At 46.3% G+C, this 17351-nt stretch overlaps 1 protein-coding gene across 2 annotated transcripts in view; it reads right to left on the bottom strand.

The window, feature by feature from the left end:
- CASP7 (caspase 7) overlaps positions 1–17351 on the bottom strand; it is a 108669-nt gene that overhangs the window by 3557 nt on the left and 87761 nt on the right. For both annotated transcript variants that reach the window (XM_082268337.1, XM_082268338.1), the window contains one exon: positions 502–630. In XM_082268337.1, coding sequence (XP_082124463.1) covers positions 502–630 — 129 coding nt within the window. The remainder of the gene's footprint in view (positions 1–501; positions 631–17351) is intronic.

Here is a 17351-nt window from a genome sequence, read left to right as displayed (position 1 = left end):
TATTCCTGTTTACAGTTTGTATTGTTAGGGTAATATGATCAGGAGAATATCCTCCTGTGTGGTATAAAGTATGTGTCTGAGTTTCAATAAACTCAGGTTCTATCCCCTAATCTTGTCTGTGTACGATGATTGGCATAAAAAAGGCTGGTATCAGCTGCCGGTCTGCTCGGAACGGTTTGGAGGGCAGGAGGCACCTAATCAAGGTGCCAAGCGGTTCCATCACAAAAACCATTCCCTATTCTATCCCAAAAAAAGAAAAAAAGTGTCTGGAGTTGGGATCTAACCCTCCCTTCATCTAACACGCAAAGTCCTGCTGACCACAACCTCAAAGCTAAAGCTGAAATGTAACCCTTAAATCTCCAGATCTTGACTCAAAACACTACCAGCCCCAGATCCAATTTCAGAAAACGACTGGTTTCAGAATAAAAATCCTCCATACTAGGGTGGCCTGTGCCAAAAACAAAATCAACACTATATTATAAGCAAGAATTCTGTACTCACCACTCTGCAGCAACCGTTCCATCTCCTCACAGCTCTGATCATTATAAACCTTCACGTCAAATCCCAGACTTCGGAAACATTTGCACAGATCACCAGCATCCTTATCTGTCCCATTCCGAATACACATCCCTGATGGAGCAATGAGAACAATAAAGTAGATGCCCAGCTAGGCCTGGATGTATCATGTAGGAGATACATTACATGGAACTATAAAGCTATCTAATATATTATATATATATATATATATATATATATATATATATATATATATATATATATATATATATATATATATATATATATATATACACATATACACACACACACACACACACACAGCATCTCACATTTTTGTAAATATTCTAATATATCTTTTTATGTGACAACACTGAAGAAATGACACTTTGCTACAATGTAAAGTAGTGAGTGTACAGCTTGTATAAGAGTCCATTCACACTAATACAACTTGTCAGGCGACTTGGTCAGCCTGACAAGTCGCGGTCCATCGTGTGGTACGGGAACCGTTCTAATAGGAACACCACAAGTCGCTCCGACTTAAAAAAAGGTTCCTGTACTACTTCGGGGCGACCTGGAGCGACATGCATAGACATTCATTCTGTGAAGTCCGTGCAAGTCGCACCGAAGTCGCGGCGCACGTGACTTCACAGGTCGCCCCAGAAGTCGTGCTGCTTCAGTGTGAACCGGGTCTAACAGTGTAAATTTGCTGTCCCCTCAAAATAACTCAACACAGCCATTGATGTCTAAATCACTGGCAACAAAAGTGAGTACACCCCTAAGTGAAAATGTCCAGATTTTGCCCAATTAGCCATTTTCCCTCCCCGATGTCATGTGACTCATTAGGGTTACAAGGCCACGGGTGTGAATGGGGAGCTGGCACGTTAAATTTGGTGTTATCACTCTCACTCTCTCATACTGGTTACTGGAAGTTCAACATGGCACCTCATGGCAAAGAACGCTCGGAGGATCTGAAAAAAAGAATTGTTGCTCTACATAAAGATGGCCTAGGCTATAAGGAGATTGCCAAGACCCTGAAACTGAGCTCCAGCAGGGTGGCCAAGACCTTACAGCAGTTTAACAGGGCAGGTTCCACTCAGAACAGGCCTCACCATGGTCGACCAAAGAAGTTGAGTGCACATGCTCAGCGTCATATCCAGAGGTCGTCTTTGGGAAATAGACGTATGAGTGCTGCCAGCATTGCTGCAGAGGTTGAAGGGGTGGGAGGTCAGCCTGTCAGTGCTCAGACCATGCGCTGGACACTGCTTTAAATTGGTCTGCAGGTCGTCCAAGAAGTAAGCATTCTAAAGATGATGCACAAGAAAGCCTGCAAACAGTTTGCTGAAGACAAGCAGACTAAGGTAATGGATTACTGGAACCATGTCCAGTGGTCTGATGAGACCAAGATAAACATATTTGGTTCAGATGGTGTCAAGCGTGTGTGGCAGCAACCACGTGAGGAGTACAAAGACAAGTGTGTCTTGCCTACAGTCAAGCATGGTGGTGGGAGTGTCATGGTCAGGGGCTGCATGAGTGCTGCCAGCACTGGGGAGCGTTAGATCTTTGAGAAAACCGTGTATGCTAACATGTACTGTGACATAATGAAGCAGAGCATGATCCCCTCCCTTTGGATACTGAGCAGCAGGGCAGTATTCCAACATGATAATGACCCCAAAGACACCTCCAAGACGACCACTGCCTTGCTAAAGAAGCTGAGGGTAAAAGGTGATAGACCGGCTATGCATGTCTCCAGACCTAAACCCTATTAGGCATCTGTGGGGCATCCTCAAAACGGAAGGTGGAGGAGCGAAAGGTCTCTAACATCCACCAGCTCCATGATGTCGTCATGGAGGAGTGGAAGAGGACTCCAGTGGCAACCTGTGAAGCTCTGGTGAACTCAATGCCCAAGAGGGTTAAGGCAGTGCTGGAAAATAATGGTGGCCACACAAAATATTGACACTTGTTACCAGTTTGGACATTTTCACTTAGGGGTGTACTCACTTTTGTTGCCAGCGGTTTAGACATTAATGGCTGCGTGTTGAGTTTTTTGAGGGGACAGCAAATTTACACTGTTATACAAGCTGTACACTCTCTACTTTACATTGTAGCAAAGTGTCATTTCCTCAGTGTTGTCACATGAAAAGATAGTTACAAAAATGTAAGGGGTGTACTTACTTTTGCGAGATACTGTATAATATATATATATATATATATATATATATATATATATATATATATATATATACACATACATACATATACATACAGAGTGTAAATATCTCTCTCTCTATAAACAAAATATATTATATTATAACATATTTATAAAATATATTACACATACACACACCAATAATGGACCTGATCACCAGTGTTAATTTTGGCAGCAAATTTCAATTTAGTTTTAGTCTTAGTCTTAGGACTAAAATGGCATTTTAGTTTTAGTCCTATTTTAGTCTTCTGCAAGTGTTTTAGTTTTAGTCGTATTTAGTCGACTAAAACTCCAGTATATTTTAGTCGACTAAAACGCCCTACATTTTAGTCGAGTAAAACTCATTTTAGTCATCTATAATCGAATGGGTGTAGTTCAATTGTAATTTGTAGTGCATTATTTAAGCATTTCTCTACAATTTCCAAACTCATTATATACTACTGCTGGTCCTGGAGTGAAAAATGTAATATGTTATTATTTATGCTTTGAGCATGCACCAGTGTTAATTTTTGGCAGCAAATTTCGATTTAGTTTTAGTTATAGTCTTTTGACTAAAATGCCATTTTAGTTTTAGTCGTATTTTAGTCATCTGAATTGTGTTAGTCGACGAAAACGTTTTAGTCGGTTTTAGTCGAGGAAATTAACACTGCTGATCACAGACTTACAGTATCTCAGCTTTCACAGCCTAGTGCAGGCTATTAATTAAAAGGTCAGGGATACCTGAAGTTGCTGGTTTAGGTTTTTAATGGAGCAATATATTATGCTCTCTGTGCTGTAAACCTATATTCTATTTTAGGGGTGTAACTATAGGGGCCACAGGGGTTGCAATTACGACCCAGCCCCATGCTCCAGGGGACCCATGTGGTTTCCCTGTCACACTCGGCTCTACCAGAGGCGGCTCTAGACTTTTTAAGGCCTTAGGCGAAATTCAAATATGAGGCCCCCCACGCACGATAAAAAAAATAAATAAGCAGGCGATATTAAAATTGACTGTATAAATTGCATATTTTAAGGCAAACATCAATGCATCTCAGAACCTCGGTATTCACACCTCTTAGAATCTTATTTTTGTAATTAAATTATTCTACAAAATATCTATACACAAACATTGGGTATAGATAAAAAGATTGTGAATGACTACTCAGTTATTCTTGTTGGTGTCTCCTAAAAGTGAAAAAAAGTTGTCGACAGTGTAGTAAAAAAAACACTATAGGGTCAGGAACACAAATGTGTATTCCATCCAATGCAGAGTGACCAGTGCCCCCAACAATGCAGAGTGACCAGTGCCCCCAACAATGCAGAGTGACCAGTGCCCCCAACAATGCAGAGTGACCAGTGTGCCCCCAACAATGCAGAGTGACCAGCGCCCCCATCCAATGCAGAGTGACCAGTGCCCCCAACAATGCAGAGTGACCAGTGCCCCCAACAATGCAGAGTGACCAGCGCCCCCATCCAACGCAGAGTGACCAGTGTGCCCCCAACAATGCAGAGTGACCAGCGCCCCCATTCAATGCAGAGTGACCAGCGCCCCCAACAATGCAGAGTGACCAGCGCCCCCATCCATGCAGAGTGACCAGCGCCCCCATCCAATGCAGAGTGAACAGCGCCCCCATCCAATGCAGAGTGAACAGCGCCCCCATCCAATGCAGAGTGAACAGCGCCCCATCCAATGCAGAGTGAACCAGCGCCCCCATCCAATGCAGAGTGACCAGCACCCCCAACAATGCAGAGTGACCAGTGCCCCCAACAATGCAGAGTGACCAGTGCCTCCATCCAATGCATAGTGACCAGCACCCCCAACAATGCAGAGTGACCAGTGCCCCCAACAATGCAGAGTGAACAGCGCCCCATCCAATGCAGAGTGACCAGCACCCCCAACAATGCAGAGTGACCAGTGCCCCCAACAATGCAGAGTGACCAGTGTGCCCCCAACAATGCAGAGTGACCAGTGCCTCCATCCAATGCATAGTGACCAGCACCCCCAACAATGCATAGTGACCAGCACCCCCAACAATGCAGAGTGACCAGTGCCCCCAACAATTCAGAGTGACCAGTGCCTCCATCCAATGCAGAGCGACCAGTGCCTCCATCAAAATACAAATATTAGAGCTGCTGCTACAAGCCACTACTGCCTGGGCTGGCCATATAAAGAATTGTGGATGGATGGTGGTGGGGTAGTATTCCATTTAGGTCACTCACTCGCTCCGCCTGTCCTCAGGGCTGCTGATAGAAATCGTGGGGCCCTGTACAGCCTACCTGACAAGGCCCCCCTACAGAAAATATCAAAGAGATATTTTGCTAAATATACACTAAAACCAGTATTAGCTGACACAAAACACAACCTAACTTACTAAATTTCTACTAAATCTAAAATTTACAAAACTGTATTGAGGTAATAAATAAAGCTCTATGTGTGAACGAGGTCTGGGGCCTCATTCACATGGGCTATGTGGCCTGTACAGTATTAATAAGTGGATTGTTTATGTGGCTGGAGCCACCTGGAGTTGTGTGCAGGCAAACTATGTTACACTATGTGGCTGTTTGAACACATCTGCAGGTCCTAATTTGAAAAGTGTATGGGTTCAGGTGTACAGCCCCCAACACAAAAAGTGGGCATGTGGGGCCACTCACCAACACCTGCCAAATTAAAACCTGCAGCTGTGTTCATATAGCTGCTGCGTCTCCATAAAGTAGCAGGTAGCTCAAGCCGCATAAGCAAATCACTCATTCACATGGACACAGAACCTGTTTAAATGAGCCCTTTTTATTTATTTTTTTTTTTTTACAATTTTATTATTTTTTTACTAAAAAAACAATTTTTAAACAATCCTGTTGAGCAGATGAATGATCAGGAAGTGCTCTGTGCAGAGGCTCTTTGTTCATTCACAAACTGAAGAATATTAAACAGTTTACTATTCTTCAGTTATGAATGAGCATGGTGAGTGAAAGGTAGCTATCACTCACTCATTGTGGAAAAAGGAAAGGAAGGGGTTGGTAAATATGACATATTTACCAATCCCCACCCCTATCCTGAAACGATGCCCCTGTGTGTGGGGAGAGAAGAAGCTACTGCTGGGGGGTGTACAGGGAGATCAGAATGCTGGAGATGGGGGGGGGGGGGGGGGAGTTGTATCCTGGACAGGGAAAATGATCATAGCGGATCCATAGGGGGATTGGTTTTGGGGATAATCCAGATTAATGATTAATAAATATCCATAGAATTATTTGCAAATTAAAAAAATAATAATAATAAATATTTTATATATATAGTAAAATGATTAAGGGTTATTATAGGTAAGGGAATGGGACTGACCTGTAGTTAAAGAGGAAGTAAACCCTCCTCTGACACTTTTACCTATAGGTAAGCCTATGATAAGGCTTACCTATAGATACTGTAAATATCTCCCAAACATGTACCGTTTAGGAGATATTTACTTTACATGCAGCCAGTGACATCACTGGCGCATGTGCTTTGAAGGAACGGCCGCTGGTGCCTTTCCTTCAGAGCCCCGTGCCGTGACCGTCGGCTCCGGCACGCGTGCACGGGAGTGATGTCACTGCGGCTCCGGCCAATCAGATGGCCGGATGCCGCGATCCCGGAAGACGGGCGACTGGACATGTCGCCCGTCATACAGGTGAGTGAGCAGCACGGCGGGGGCTCGTTCTTAGGTAAGTATTTCATAATGAGCTAGTATGCGATGCATACTAGCTCATTATGTGTTTCTTTTTCAGGTAGCAGCAAAAAAAAAAAAAAACTTCGAGGGTTTACAACCTCTTTAAGGATGCAATTGAACTAGTGCTGAGACTAAGCCCCGGTTCACACTTGTGCGAGTGCAGGGTTCGCATGTAATGTCGGAGCGCACTGCTCCGATATTACATGCGATCGGCTGTGCGGTGCGAGTTTAGCCATACACTTTGTATGGCTAAATTCGCACCACAGCCGCACCAAACACGCACAGGACCCTTTTTAGAAGCCGCATCAGGATCGGATCGCACAGCGGTTCACACTTGTGCGATCCGATCCTGTGCGAACTGTCAGATCGCACTGCGATATGCGATCAAACTGGGGGTGTCGTTAAGATTACATTGACACCCCCAGCGTATCGCATATGGCAGTGTGAACTGCCGGGGGTGCGTGTGCGATGCGGGAACAGGCTGCGGATTTGCAGCCTTCCCGCATCGCATAAATGTGACCCGAGCCTCAATAGGAATCCTGTAATGATAGATCCAAGCTATAGGTATTAGGAAATGGGGCATTATTAATCAGAATGACTAGTAAAGGGGTAAATAGAAGTGATTTAGCAGTGATACATAGATTTGTAGAAGGGAACTGAGTCTGTTATGGGTGATGATAGTGTTGAAGGGGGAGAAGAAATTACATTGCATAGGGGAATGAGTGATTTGTGGCAATGAGTTGTGGGAGAAGCAGACTAGGAGAGAGGAGTGGGGAGCCCCAGCCACACAAACACTGAGCCAGGCTGGATAAGATAAGAGACATCTATGGCTATAATAACGGTGTCAGGGAGGCAGAGCTGGGAGGGGGAGCAGAAAAGGACATACATGCTGGGCAGTTGCAGGAACAGGATGGACTGTGAGACAGGACCGATCACATGGGAGAGGGAGTGAATGCACAATCAACTTAACTGAGTTAACTGAGAAGGGAGAAAGATACGAGCATAATTGGAGGGATGGGGGGGAGGGGTGATATATGACAGGGACAGTAAGCATCCTAAAGCAGGGCAAGAATCTGGGGGGGACGGGCTGGTCTGAGAAACAGGTAGATAGAAGGTAATGCAGGAAGTAGTGTTGAGCGAACACGGACTGTATTATTCGTGTTCGTACCGAATAATTGGATTTTTTGTACCCGAACACGGACACGGACACTTTACTGTATGTTCGGGTAAAAATCCGTGTTCGGTCGTTTTATTTCCGGGTTTTGCATGCTTTGGCGCTCTTTTCATGGCAGGCTTTCAACAGCCAATCAACAATCGTTTAACTGGTGTGCCTTAAGCCATCCCAGCCATGCCTGCAAATGTCTTAGTAGCTGTGATTGGCCGTCTGAAGCATGTGACCAAGTCTTTATAAGTTCGAGGCAGCCGCCGCAGCAGCGTCATTCTGCTGCTTAGCTAAGGGACAGAGCACACATCAATGTGCTGGCTGCTGATTAGGGAAAGATAGGCAGGAAAAAACCATTTGTGTCCGGATAGAATTGAGGGACAGGTCGGAGTGTTTAGGCAGGGCGAGTTGTAGGCATTTTAGGGATAGAGTCTGCTGAATTATAGGGTCAGTGTCTTCTACAAACTACAATCGATATTGCTGTGTGGGGGGTGGGGTCTGCACTCAATCCTGATCTACGATCTCTTCTCAATCCTGTTAGGGACAGAGTCTGCTGAATTTTAGGGAAACTGTGTTCTACAAACTACAATCGATATTGCTGTGTGGTGTGGGATTGGAGATAGGCAGGTGTCAGTGATCCACATCCATTTTTCTGTGTGTGAGCTGCAGTGAACACAATCTTTTTGGGCTGCAGTGAACACAATCTTTTTGGGCTGCAGTGAACACAATCTTTTTGGGCTGCAGTGAACACAATCTTTTTGGGGTGCAGTGAACAAAATCTTTTTGGGGTGCAGTGAACACAATCCTTTTTGGTGTGCAGTGAACACAATCTTTGTGGGGTGCAGTGAACAAAATCCTTTGTGGGGTGCAGTGAACACAATCTTTTTGGGGTGCAGTGAACAAAATCCTTTTTGGGGTGCAGTGAACAACATCCTTTTTGGGGTGCAGTGAACACAATCTTTTTGGGGTGCAGTGAACAAAATCCTTTGTGGGGTGCAGTGAACACAATCTTTTTGGGGTGCAGTGAACACAATCTTTTTGGGGTGGAGTGAACAACATCCTTTTTGGGGTGCAGTGAACAAAATCCTTTTTGGGGTGCAGTGAACAAAATCATTTTTGGGGTGCAGTGAACACAATCTTTTTGGGGTGCAGTGAACACAATCTTTGTGGGGTGCAGTGAACACAATCTTTTTGGGGTGGAGTGAACAACATCCTTTTTGGGGTGCAGTGAACAACATCCTTTTTGGGGTGCAGTGAACACAATCTTTTTGGGGTGCAGTGAACACAATCTTTGTGGGGTACAGTGAACAGAATCTTTGTGGGGTGCAGTGAACACAATCTTTGGGGGGTACAGTGAACACAATCTTTGTGAGGTGCAGTGAACACAATCTTTGTGGGGTGCAGTGAACTCAATCTTTGTGGGGTACAGTGAACACAATCTCATACTGAAGGTTTGAGGGTGCTGCCTGTTCCATACTCCCCCTACTCCTCATCTAGCCTTTTAGGGGTACAAACAATAGTAATTGGGGCCTAGTGTGGTTGTGTACGTGTGATATACATACACTTTTTTGGGATCATATTTTCTATTCCGCTATTTAATCAAAAACCTTTGGGGATCAGTTAAATTGGGGGATAGTCTGTGTTGGTACGTGTGAGAGAGATCCACCTTTCCAAGTTGTTGGGGTTCATCTCATACTTCTGAAGGTTTGAGGGTGCTGCCTGTTCCATACTCCCCCTACTCCTAGCCTTTTAGGGGTACAAACAATAGTAATTGGGGCCTAGTGTGGTTCTGTACGTGTGATATACATACACTTTTTTGGGATCATATTTTCTATTCCGCTATTTAATCAAAAACCTTTGGGGATCAGTTAAATTGGGGGATAGTCTGTGTTGGTACGTGTGAGAGAGATCCACCTTTCCAAGTTGTTGGGGTTCATCTCATACTTCTGAAGGTTTGAGGGTGCTGCCTGTTCCATACTCCCCCTACTCCTAGCCTTTTAGGGGTACAAACAATAGTAATTGGGGCCTAGTGTGGTTGTGTACGTGTGATATACATACACTTTTTTGGGATCATATTTTCTATTCCGCTATTTAATCAAAAACCTCTGGGGATCAGTTAAATTGGGGGATAGTCTGTGTTGGTACGTGTGAGAGAGATCCACCTTTCCAAGTTGTTGGGGTTCATCTCATACTTCTGAAGGTTTGAGGGTGCTGCCTGTTCCATACTCCCCCTACTCCTAGCCTTTTAGGGGTACAAACAATAGTAATTGGGGCCTAGTGTGGTTGTGTACGTGTGATATACATACACTTTTTTGGGATCATATTTTCTATTCCGCTATTTAATCAAAAACCTTTGGGGATCAGTTAAATTGGGGGATAGTCTGTGTTGGTACGTGTGAGAGAGATCCACCTTTCCAAGTTGTTGGGGTTCATCTCATACTTCTGAAGGTTTGAGGGTGCTGCCTGTTCCATACTCCCCCTACTCCTAGCCTTTTAGGGGTACAAACAATAGTAATTGGGGCCTAGTGTGGTTGTGTACGTGTGATATACATACACTTTTTTGGGATCATATTTTCTATTCCGCTATTTAATCAAAAACCTTTGGGGATCAGTTAAATTGGGGGATAGTCTGTGTTGGTACGTGTGAGAGAGATCCACCTTTCCAAGTTGTTGGGGTTCATCTCATACTTCTGAAGGTTTGAGGGTGCTGCCTGTTCCATACTCCCCCTACTCCTAGCCTTTTAGGGGTACAAACAATAGTAATTGGGGCCTAGTGTGGTTGTGTACGTGTGATATACATACACTTTTTTGGGATCATATTTTCTATTCCGCTATTTAATCAAAAACCTTTGGGGATCAGTTAAATTGGGGGATAGTCTGTGTTGGTACGTGTGAGAGAGATCCACCTTTCCAAGTTTTTGGGGTTCATCTCATACTTCTGAAGATTTGAGGGTGCTGCATGTTCCATACTCCTCTTCCTCATCCTCCCTTTAGGGTAGGAAAAAATTTAATCGGGCCTAGTCTGTGTTTGTACGTGTGAGATACACAGTTTTTTATCCTATTCCGCTATTCAATACACACCCTTTTGGTGTAAAAAACATTAAATTGCGGCATAGTTTGCATATTTGACATTTGCATATATTGTGCCTTGTTGCGCTGTTTTGGGTACTCCACCAACATGGCCAGTGGCAATGACGCCATTCTCAGCTGAACTATCCCACTTCTATGCCTCCTTGAAAAAACAATTTGGGCGATGATGGAAGAGGATGTGGCACAGGATGAGGAGGAGGAGGAGGAGGAGGAGGATGAAGAGGTAACATTTCAAAGGCTTTCAGGGCAGTCATTCGCAAGGGGCTCCGAGGGTGGGTTCCTGCACACACAAACGCCAGGGACACAATTGTCCAGCAGGGGCACAGTTCTGGAGGATGAGGAGGATGAGGAGGAGGAGGAGCTGGAGGAGGAGATGGAACCATGTTCACAGCAGGGTGGCACCCAGGCCAGCTCATGGCCATCACTGGTGCGTGGCTGGGGGGATACAGAGGACACGGACGATACACCTCCCACAGAGGACAGCCTTTCGTCGCCTCTGGGCAGCCTGGCACACATGAGCGATTACATGCTGCAGTGTCTCCACAACGACCGCCGAGTTGCCCACATTCTAACTTGTGCTGATTACTGGGTGGCCACGCTGCTGGATCCCCGTTACAAGGACAACGTACCGTCCTTAATTCACTCACTGGAGCGCGATCGCAAGATGCGCGAGTACAAGCGCACGCTGGTAGACGCCATGCTGCTGGCATTCCCATCTGACAGCGGGGCCACAGTGGAAGCACAAGGCAGAGGAGGAGGAGGAGGAGGTCGCCAACGCAACCAGGGCACCGCCAGCACCTCAGAAGGCAGGGTTAGCATGGCCGAAATGTGGAAAAGCTTTGTCAGCACGCCACAACAAACAGCAGCACCAGCAGCTCAGATGGAACGTCTTAGCAGGAGGCAGCATTTTACCAACATGGTGGAGCAGTATGTGTGCACACGCCTACATGTAGTGAATGACGGGTCTGCCCCCTTCAACTTCTGGGTCTCCAAATTGGGCACATGGCCTGAGCTTGCCCTTTACGCCTTGGAGGTGCTGGCGTGCCCTGCAGCCAGTGTATTATCTGAACGGGTATTTAGCACGGCTGGGGGCATTATAACAGACAAGCGCAGCCGCCTGTCCAGAGACAATGTGGACAAGCTCACGTTCATTAAAATGAACCAGGCATGGATCCCACGGGACTTTTCCGTACCTTATGCAGAATAGCAATGGATACCGACCTTACCCACCCATTGTTCCATTTTTGCTCTTTCTCACTCTTTTGGGGTGTACCCTCATTTAAAATTTTTGAAAAGAAGCAGTGTTGGCTACCTCGTCCTCCTCCTCAGGGCCAGATTAATGTAGGGGCTATTGGAGCTGCAGCTCCAGGCCCCTACCTTTTATATAGGCCCCGGGTTGGCCATATTCACTGTTACCGCTCTTCTGTCACTTGTAAACACAGAAGTCTGGCTTCTATGCTCGCTTCCCCAGGCAGCACCCTCAGAACCTCCCCACACAGCGTGAAGGCCGGACAAGGAGGGACAGTTGGCGATGCATGGATGTGTTTATGGGCTTCAGAGACAGCATCCCATGTTGAATTAGGCATGCATGGCTGCACCCTTCCTCCTCTGGGTGCATGGCAAGGCACGGCCCTTAAGGCCCTTCAAAATCCTCAGCACCAAGCCCATGATGCTGTTAATCCGGCCCTGGTCCTCCTCCACCGCCGCTTCCACCTACACCGCCCATAGGTGTGCGCAGCCTATTGCATTAAGGTGTGCACCCCAAAGTTGAAATACACATGCATGTGTTTGCCAGCAGGGAGAGTAATGTATCGGGGCCATGTACCTGTAGGCAAGGAGAAATAGAGCAGAGCAGGTCCCAGGGAGATCTTTCCCATCTCCTCACTGGCAATGCTATGTGCCCTAGGTGATTAGGGTGTGCCCAGGCACACCCAGCACACCCTGTGCGCACGCCTATGTCACCGCCACATCCACCACCACCTCAACCTCCCTCCTACTCCATATGGGCCTCGTCCTTCAGAGATGAAGAAGAACATTGTTTTATTTTTCTGTTTTTTTTTGTTGTTTTAAGTTATTTCCCTATCCACATTTGTTTGCAGAGCACTTGCCATGCTCTTAATTACGTTTTGCTGCCATTTGCAGCACTCTAGCCCTTTCCTTTGGTGTTTTAGAGCCATTTTAGTGCCTTAAAGTTCGGGTCCCCATTGACTTCAATGGGGTTCGGTGTCCGGGAAAAGTTCGGTAAAAGTCCGGGACACGGACCCGGACTTTTTTTTAAAGTTCGGCCGAACCCGTCGAACACGGACATCTAGGTGTCCGCTCAACCCTAGCAGGAAGCAGAGCTAAGATCATCAGAGCACTGAGGCACGCAGGGAGAGAATGAAGGAATGCTGTGAATTGGCTGCAGAGGGAGAGAGTCCCTTGTCAGCTGCTAGGCCCGGTACACGAGGACCAGTGGTACCCCCTTATCAGCAGCCCTGTCTGTCCTTACCTTTTTCTCTCTTCCGCTCTTCTCTTCTCCTGGTACCACCGGCGGGAGAATGCAGGGGAGGAGTTATGTTGAGTCGTGATGTCTTCGCTCTCCATTGGCTGATTGCAGGACCAGGAGGAGGAGACTCACAGCAGAGCACAGCACAGCACGCACGGGTGAAACCGTGATGTGAGTGCGGGGCCAAGGTTTTTCAATCCTGTACTAGCGCCGGCGCCGCGGCAATGTGGATGCGGCCACCGGCGGCCAAGATTATTTCTACTTATATTATTTACTGGGCAGAAAGGCGGCCGCGAGGCCCCTTGAAGCGCGAGGCCTCAGGCGGCCGCCTAAACTGCCTAATTAGAGAGCCGCCTCTGGGCTCTACATCTGGATAGGAGGAGCGGCATATAGAGGAAACTATGCCCTTCATTTTCCTCCTGCAGCCGCTGCAGGGGCACAGTTATGGTGAAACAAAAAACGTTCTTCCCCAAACAGTTACCACAAGGATGGAAGAGCACAATTGTTTAAATAGCTGTGCATCCTGTAGTATTAACAGTACCCTTTCCTGTTGGAGAAACAAGAACTCAATCATTTGGAGGGGATCCTTAAATTAAGTACCTATATACAGTGGCAACAAAAAGTACGTGAACTCCTTGACATTAACTGGTTTTCTGCCATAATTAGTGATAAAATGTGATCTGATCCTCATCTAAGTCAACAATAAACACACACAATGTGCCTAATGGCCAGAATACACAATAAGAAAATCGGCCGAAAAATTTCCGTTCAGCGAATGATCGGCTGATATTCTACTCGTTAATGCCCAGCCATCAATGACCGATATTGTGAACGAAAATACAGTTTGAAAAAAAACGAAACGAATGAACGATATTCTATACGTTGGTGTTAAGGTCGTTCATTTGAAATCTGTAGAACCTCATCACAGTGAACACTATTTCGATGGTTGGCGGACAACGGTCGGGCGATATTCGGCCCGTATATGTTGGCAACGAACACTTTTTCATTAGTCGGTGGTCGAATGATCGGGTGATATTCTAATCGTGTATTCCGGCCATAAGTTAATAACAAACAAACAACTCTAAATTTCTTGCATCTTTATGAAACACACCCATTAAACATTCAGAGTGCTGGAAGATAAAGTAAGTGAGTAAGTAAGTAAGTTAATAGCTGGTTGAACCTCCTTAGCTCTGGATTATACCTGCACAACATTCAGGAGTAATTGTTCACCATTCCTCTTTACAAAACGGTTTCAGCTCAGGCACATTTGTAGGATGTCTGGTGTGAACGGGTCTTGAGGTCATTCCACATCATCTCTATGGGATTAGGGTCTGGGCTCTGCTGTGCTGTCCCGTTTTCTTTTTCTGAAACCAGCTGTGGTCGATTTACTTCGATGATTAGGGTCATTGTCCTGCTGTATCACCCAGCTTCTACTAAGCTTCAGATTGTGGACAACCACCCTGACATATTTTGGGATCCTTGAGAATTAATTTTCCCTTTGATGATGGAAAGTGGCCCAGGCCCGAGGCAGTGAAGCAAGTCGAAATCATGATCAGGGCCGCTGATAGGGCAGTACAACCGGCCCTATTGTACCGGGCCCGGCCCCATCAGGGGCCCGAAAGCTTTGTAGTCAGTGTCTGCCAAATAAAGAAATAGGGAATAGGGCTTACTAAAATACACCCTCCTCACTCTTACATTCTTTGAGGGTGTATAAACACATTTTTCTGGGGCCCATCAGATCAGCTGCGGGGCCCAGGAGGTCGCAGCATTGCAGGGACTTTTTAATCTTTTTCGGGGCGTAAGAACATGCCCTATGCTGCAACCTGCTCTGCTAAGATCTAGTTCCGGTCAGTCAGCTGCCTGCTCTGGCGGAGTGATTTTATGTACATGTCCCGCTCTATCAGGACAGATGCAGAGACCGAGTGGAGGCTGCTGACAGTGACAGGGAGGAGCAGCATCACACAGTGAGTGACACTAGTATTCAGATACAGTCCACAGAATCCTCACTGTGTCTTCTGATAATCAGCATTAGGATATACACAGAGTACAGCAGGCGATCTATAGCTCTGTCACAGCGCATCACATGGCAGTTCATTGCTGACTTTGTTCAGTTATGGCTGTACTGAGTGCTACAGACTGCAGCCCAGTACAGCCATGATAAAGTCAGCAATGAACTGCCATGTGATGTGCTGTGAGCCTGCTGTACTCTGTATAGATCCTAATGCTGATGTTCAGAAGACACAGTAAGAGTATACTTTACATTTGTGTTTCGAGGGGAGGGGCTGTGAATTTTTACTGCCCCAACCACTCCTCTTTAACCCCTTAATGCCAGTGCCTCCAAGCTTTTTAAGAGGTTTCTGATGCTGGGAGGTGGGGCAGTGTTCCTGACCATGATTGGCGGACACATGATCGGAAAGCTCCCAATCGCAAGTAGAGATTAGGAGCTTTCCTTTAACCACTTGCCGTCTGAGTACCGTAGTACTACGGCGTCAGACACTCCCCTTTCTTGGCGGCGCTCGCGCGCCGCCGGAGGCTTGCTCCCGCTGTATTCAGTCACAGCGGGAGTCGGGCCAGGGGAGGAGCAGCGGCGATCGCCGCCGCTCTTCCCTGATCGTCGGGGATCGAGTGTGGAGATCCGCCCGCTTGTGTAAACAGAGCGGGCGGATCTCCCAAGTGACAGGCAGGGACAGATTGCAGGGTTCAGCATAGCTGTCCTTGTGTCACTCAGTCACCTCCCCCCACACACGTTAGTAAACACCAGGCATACATTAACCCCTCCCTCTCCAATAAAGTTCACCCCTTCCCTGCCAGTGTCATTTTTACAGTAACAGTGCATAATTATAGCACTGATCACTGCAGTAATGTCACTGGTACCCCCAAAAGTGTAAAAAATGTCAGTTAGGGGTCCGATCTGTCCGCCGCAATGTCGCAGTCCCGCAAAAAAAATCACAGATCGCCGCCATTGCGCGTTAAAAAAAAAAACACCAAAAATGACAGAAATCTTTCCCTTTGTTAGTAAACGCCATAACTTTTGCGCAAACCAATCAAAATACGCTTCTTGTGAATTTTTTTACCAAACATAGGTAGCAGAAAACAAATTGGCCAAAAATTTAAAAAAATTTTGATTTTTACATTTTTTGGGGGGAATTTCATATAAAAAAAATGTGAAAAATATTGTTATTTTTTCAAAATTTACGCTCTTTTTTTGTTTATAGCGCAAAAAGTAAAAATCGCACAGGTGATCAAATACCACCAAAAGAAAGCTCTGTTTGTGGGAAAAAAAGGTCGTCAATTTCGTTTGGGTACGGCGTCGCACGACCGCGCAATTGTCAGTTAAAGTCGCACAGCGCCGAATCGCTAAAAGTGGCCTGGACGTAAGACAGCAAAATGCTCTAGTGGTAAAGTGGTTAATCGCCAATAACTGTCCAGGGAGCGCACAGAGCGCACGCTTTCCGCACAGCAATGTGTACATTCTGGTCCACCCGCCAAGAGGCTGTATTGATGCGTGCGTCCGGCGTGAAGAGGTTTAGAACTTTCCAAGCTTTCCAGTTAGGGCCGCATGTCAGTTTTTCTTGTGGACCTAATTGAAAGCACTATTTAGGTTTACACCTAGCGCTATGTCCGTTCAGGATAGAAAAAACTATGGAAAAGGACTGCATCTTTTTATTTTTTTCTAGAGCAGATTTTCAAATGGTCACCCATAGAGCCATCACAATTCCACCCTTGTCCATTGTATGGTGCATGCAAACACAAACTGAACAGGTGGAGTCAAGGGAGGGACCAGTGGTGGGGCAGAGGGCGAGGCTAGGGGTGGGGCAGAGGGCGGGACCAAGGGTGGGATCAAAGGGGGCCCCATCAGGTAGGCTGTAGGGGGCCCCATGATTTCTAACAGCGGCCCTGATCATGATGTTCCCTCCACCATACTTCACCATTGGGTTCTGCATCGTGCCTTGGGAGACAACTTGTAGGAAAAGTAGCCACAGTACTAAACTGTCTCTATTTATAGACAATTTGTCTAACGGTCAACTGATGGATGCCTAGACCAGTGGTTCTTAACCTGGGTTCAATCGAACCCCAGGGGTTCGGTGGGTCAGTCTCTAGGGTTCGGCACACCCTCCGCTAGTACCACTTCGCTGTCAGGGACTATTTCTCCAGTTTCGGGCATGTCCTTCTGCTCCCGCTCCGCGCCGTCATCATGGAAATACATAACAT

This window comes from Pelophylax lessonae, assembly GCF_965119305.1.
Source record: "Pelophylax lessonae genome assembly, chromosome: 9".
Classification (NCBI taxonomy): Eukaryota; Metazoa; Chordata; class Amphibia; order Anura; family Ranidae; genus Pelophylax; species Pelophylax lessonae.
Note: the sequence above shows the minus strand (reverse complement) of the source record. Positions and strands in the feature narration are given on the sequence as shown.